Source organism: Alligator sinensis, unplaced genomic scaffold (genome assembly GCF_000455745.1).
Source record: "Alligator sinensis unplaced genomic scaffold, ASM45574v1 scaffold144_2, whole genome shotgun sequence".
Lineage (NCBI taxonomy): Eukaryota > Metazoa > Chordata > Crocodylia > Alligatoridae > Alligator > Alligator sinensis.
In genome coordinates, this window is record NW_005841872.1 from 1,816,871 (window position 1) to 1,822,753 (window position 5,883).

At 44.8% G+C, this 5,883-nt stretch overlaps 1 protein-coding gene across 1 annotated transcript in view; it reads left to right on the forward strand.

Annotated features, from left to right (window-relative positions):
* The first annotated feature begins 4,167 nt into the window (after positions 1–4,167).
* Positions 4,168–5,883, forward strand: part of HERC2 (HECT and RLD domain containing E3 ubiquitin protein ligase 2) — a 200,259-nt gene continuing 198,543 nt past the window's right edge. Inside the window, 1 exon segment of the mRNA XM_006017070.3 lies at positions 4,168–4,231. Within this exon segment, the coding sequence (XP_006017132.1) occupies positions 4,168–4,231 (64 nt within the window).

The window sequence follows — 5,883 nt, forward strand, 5'->3', positions numbered from 1 at the left end:
TGATTCTTTCTTGTATGCTGAAAACTGCCTGACCACATGAAAAAGTTGAGCTGCACAGCAAATCAGGCTAATTTATGCCATTGTTGTAAGATCCCTCAGCCAGTAGATCAGGCACAGTTATATGTTTCATCATGCTCTTTCCTCCCTGCACTCTGAATGGTTCAAATCAGGGGCAGATCCAGGATTTCCCGAAGTGGGTTGCAGGAGAAGCAACCCACACTTCAGGAGGGGCTGCATCCCCTGCTCCCAGCCGCCTTTGCTCCACCGATGCAGGCAGACTCTAAGTCCCTACATCAGGTGAAAGTCCCCCTTCCTTTCCTCTTCCTGCTCAGAGGCACACCCCTCCCTTACCCTTCCTCTCCCCGAACTCTGTGGCTACTGCTTTCCCCAGTGCTTGGGGATGGGGAAGCTCCAGAAGCAGCTGGGCTGAGCAGGAGCTGGGCTCAGCTGGGGGACAGAGGCAACAGGGCAGCTGGAGAATACCCCCGCCCTACCAGGAACAGGCCCGGAGAAAGGGAACTTCCCACCCATTTCTGCCACTGCTGTTTGAGCCCAGACCACATGCAGCAGGCAGGAATGTTTATAGTGTTTCCCTGGGACAGCAGGGAAAGTCAAGCAGGAGAAGCAGGGAAGAAGCAGAGAGAGGATGTAGCTTTGAGCAGGAAGGCAAGGGAGGAAGGATTTTCACATGCTGTTTGGATTTTAAAAGTCCCTGGAGGCTCCTGTGGTGCAGTGCAATTCAGAAGGCAGGTGCAGCCAGGCCACTGCACCCCCTCTGGATCTGTTCTTGGTCCTAATATACTGTACCTTCTCCTTCTGCTGACTGTGAAATGTCCATCTCTATCACATTAGTAATCATATAGAGGTCCACTGCCCAATGGAAATTCTCCTCCTACCATTTTTTAGTCATTTTTACACTGGTTTGTACTGCCTGTAATTGGTTTTGGGGGACTGGAGAAGCCAGTTCTCTTGTTTTTAGCATGTCTTGCTTTCCATTGGTTTTCCATTGCTTTAATGAAAATTGTAATGGCACAATCACCACCAGCCTGAGACTCAGAATAAATCTATTATCATGCATTTCAAATAAAAATAAAAATTTCCCAAATCTATTCATACTGAACAGGCTAATTTTTCACTAGTATTGTTTGCTGATGAATATGTATGGTGACTGAGCACAACTGAGTTTTAGTTTTGGTCATTGTTCAATTGAAACCACAAATAGGTTGCTTGTTAGGTCAGTGGATCACAGCCTGATAGTTCAAGTGTGACCCACCATCAGGTATATACATGAGGTGCTCTTGTAATAAGCCACAGTTGCTTCAAGGGTAGTGGCTTTCAACCTTTCTCAGCTCAAGGCATTCCTCCATACCTTTTGTGAATTGAGCAGCAAGGGATGCTAATTTATTTATTACAATACTTACCTCCTCAAAGAGAAGCCAGACAGTGGGGAAGGGAGAAAAGCAAGACAGCCAAAACCTGTGCGTAACTGCCTATTTCTTCATACCTGCCTTAAACTCCTTGCACTTTACTGCAACCCCTGCAGCACCCAAAGGTACCACAGCACCCTGTTTGACTGCTCAAGGACATGAGCAAGAATGTGAAGATGCCATCATAATTTGAAACTGAAACAGTATAAAGCTAAAAATTGTCTTTAAAATAAATTCAAATACATTTATAATTTAAGGGTCATATTTTTTGAAGAGCCATAAGACAGCTAAGAGCATGGTAGATGCAGTGCACTTAAAGGATTTTGTATAAAACATGACTTGCAGAACACATGAACAACAAGTATTCACCAACCAATGCTCTTCCGCTTGATCCCTACAAATCCCAAAGCTGTTTTTATTATAACTAATATATTCCATTGTCCCATATTCCAAGTCTACATGTCAATAAAACTGTATGAAACTTTCTTTCTTGATGTACAACAGATGTTACTTAGGAATGAGCAAATTAAATCCCTGTTCCTACCTTTTTGCGTACAAGTTGAGACACTTCCAGAAGAGATTTTGAAATTGCCTCTATATCTTACTTCATGGATAATTCACATAGCTTGATCCAAGATCTAGGTCATTTTTAGCTGAAAGTCACAGCATATTCAAGAGCCTTTAATCTTGGAGTCATGCATAGCGATTGTGTGAGCAACGTGAGAGAAATCAGAGAGCTTTTGGACCATTTTACATTTGCTTCTAGAGACTCACTCAAATCAAGGGGATCAAATGCTTGTGGGCTGGATCCAGGCATAATATGCAGTGGCATGGGGCTTAATGAAGGCCCCTGCCTCTCCCCACTATCCCCACCCCACCCTGCTGATGCCTCCCCAGGGGACCCTGTACATTACAATTCAAAGGAAAATTTGGCCTCTGCTTGCTCTGCCCCCAGATTTCCAGCCCTTCTGAAAGCTCCAAGGGCCATACCATTGACTACCCTGATGGAAATAATTGCTACTTCTTGTAAATAGTGATATACTTTTTGTTTTTGTGCATTTTATAGAAATGGTGTAGCCACCTGTACAGGCTTAATTATAACAATTTTAGTCTTGCAAACAAGTAGACTTTTTTTTTATCAGAAAGCTTCTTAGCACATGTAATTTGCAAAATGCATATTTCTTCATATTAGCATGAAAGTCGTGGATATTTCTAGAAGTTCTGGAAAGTGCATTTATACTTACGTTCCTCATGCTCCTTGACATACTCTGTTTACTTGGCCTAAGTAAGACCTTTGATTCTTTTCCATTGATTTATGATAGTTTGACTTATTACAGGCATTTTTCAAACATTTTGTTTTAAATCAACCAAGTCTTAGTGTATATGATTCCTAAACAAGTGTTTAAAATAGCATGGAAGTCAAGGCTTAGTTTACAAGTTACATTTCCTAGCTTGGACAGCAGCAGCTAAATTTGCAAATGCTGAAGTGTGTAAGTAGTCTCACAGAAAGCCCAGGTTTCCTCCTAAAGTCTACCAACTCAGAATAGTAGTGTTTTACATCCACTTTGTAAATGATGATGAGGCAGTAGAGAATCAAGTCTAGCGTGTCTACAACACCAAGTGTTTGCACTGTAGTTTACAGCAAAAGCTATTTTAAGTTGACATGCAGATTAAATTAGATATCCTTTTGTCTGACTGCTTTTCCATACAATAAAATTCGGATATAACCTCTCTTCTCCTAGTCACCAGAGATCTGTGATTACAATACTGCTGAATGCATAGGAACTAAGGCTGAGCCTTAGGTGCACTGGCTGGCAACTGCCCTTTTTCCAGTCCCAATATCTGAAGGCATTACTTGTTCACCCCTTCTATCAGATGTTGCTAGCAGCAGCAACAAGGGTCAGATTCAAGCATGTAAGGGTTCCTCTTAAAATCAACCAACAAACTGTCTTGCTAAGATCTCTCATGGCTCAAGCTTTGTCTACATGAAAAGGTGCACTGACTTAGATGATGACAAAGTAAAAGTAAACCCCACCCCAATAAGCACTCTTAAACCAAAACAAGGGTCTATACATGGGAGCTGTGCTGATTTCACTAAATCACTGTTTAAACCTAACCAAATCCATTCAATTTTATTATGCAGACCTTCTGCTTTCTCCAAGATCCTGTGTCTCCTCCCACTCCTGTCTCCACCCCCTTTCCCACCAGCATCCCTCTTCAGGTCATTGTTGCTGGCAGCCCCTTGATTTGAGGATGATCTCTACCATGTTTCACTGATGGGTCTTGAGGTGATTTAAGCATCCAATCCTTGAGCCACAGACCCATCCACAGAAGTTACAGGTTTTTCCATAGGGGAGAGAAAGTCATAGGTTGGGATTTCTCTCCTTTTTTCTCTGCTTCAAGTGTGAGATGCTTTACCTCAAAATGGACTGCTGCTTTGTTGAGTGGGCTTGGTTGCTTGATCCAGTGCAAATGGGCTTGGCTACTTGGTTCAGGGCCACCGGAGTCAGTCAGCAGCCCTCTTTAGGTAAGGAGTGTAGCTTGAGGCTTCCAGTCCCTGCTCTCTAACCAATTGAAAATCACCCTCCTGCTCGTGGCCATTGCCACTCCTGAGCTTTACAAATAGGCAACTCTCTCCCATGGAGCAAAGGCACTGCTTTTCAACCTGTTTTGACCCAAAGGCACCCCTCATTAGACTCGGTGGGAAATGCCAGCTCTAAGTTTTCACTATTTTTTGGGGATGGCAGAAGAATTACAGAGGCCTTCTTTTGTTGTGGAGAACTTGGAAAGGCCATGGCATTTGGGTAGGCAGTGGATGCTGTGTATTCCCATTTGAGATGTCTAGGTTGATCATGTGAACCATGCTAGCAAACCTAACAGGCCTGATAGCACATGCACCCTTGAAAGGATCTCAAGGCATCCCAGGTTGAGAGTTAGGGAACACAGAGGGCAGAAAGCCATGAAGCCTGTAGAAAAAAAATGCAAATGAGTCTTCTTATTTACTTTATATTGCTCACTATAAAACTCCAGTGAGTGAGAACTGGGTCATCCAAACTGAAGCATTTCTTTATTTTAAGGCAGACTTATAAGAAAGAACTGACAGCAAACCCAGAAGTCAGTTAAAACCCACAAGTCAATTATACTTACCTGGCAGGGGAAATACCACGATCACCACAGTGACAGGGAATAACTACTTTCCTAGGATATGGTAGTGCCTGTGGAGGTAATGTATAGTTTCCCTCCCATAGTTATTGCTCATGGGAGGGTCTTGGCTTTACACCCATTTTATTGAAATAGGAGTCTCCTTCCTAGCGTGCTCTTACAGCTGAAGGCAAGCGAAACCTGGGGGCATCCAAAACCCAAGCCTCTGGGTTTGAGCCTGCACATAGGATGCCTGCCAAATGATTTGGAAACATCTGAAGGCCCAGGTGGGGGTAGAAGATATTAGCCAGTAGTAGGGCCACATATGAATGACTCATGGATTTAGAATTGATTTGGTTTGAAACATGAAAAATCGTACTTAAAAAGCAAAACAAAACACACACAACCCCCCTCCCCCCAAAAAGTCAGTTAAGACTCTCCAAGAGTGACTTGGGTTTTGCACATGCTGTATCCATTAGTTACCTCAAAAGTTACTGTGCATTTTGCAGATAAGGCTCTTTGGATAAATCTGATACCTTTTATTAGACCAACTCAAATAGTGGGGAAAAAAAAAAAATCTTTCCTGGCAAGCTTCTGAGCACAAAGAAGGATACCAGATTTACCCAAAAGACCTTGTCTGCTTATGTCCTTAGACCCACAAGGCTACAACCTATGTCCTTGTACGTTTCAGTGGGCATCTTTGAGTCAACTAACTGAGTATCACACCTACTAAAAGAACCTTGCCTGCCTATGTCCTTAGATCAACACAGCTACAACCAAAAACCCCTAGCACATTCTGAACATTTTTTACTATTATCGATTGCACATTGTACAAGGGCTGAAATAACGGCACAAATACAATAATCATCCTGCGCCCAGCAACACCAGAGCAAGAAGCCCAAACCCAAGAAGGCGCACTACCCTAGCCCCACGTTCCAGGGCTGCACTGGCACAACGCGCACGCGCCATCTCTCCTACCACCCCAATCCTCTCTACCCCTCATTCTCTATGACTCTACCGCCCCCCTCTACCCTCACTGCGCTGCGCTTTTCTATGGTTCTGTCGCCCGCGGGGCCGGATGTGGCGCTTCGCACCCGCCCGCTGATTGGTGGGCGGTCTGTGTCAGTGGACTTCCGCCTGGCCCCAGCTTCCTCCTGCTGTCGGAGAGGAGGGGCGATGGGGGAGGTGGGTTGAGGCTCGGCTGGAGCGGAGCGGACGCCGCTGGGGCCGGTGCGGGGTAGGCAACCGTCACCCCTCCCTCGTCCGCGCGGCGGCCGGTGTGTGCAGCGCGGGGTTGGTGGGCGGTTGGAGGGGG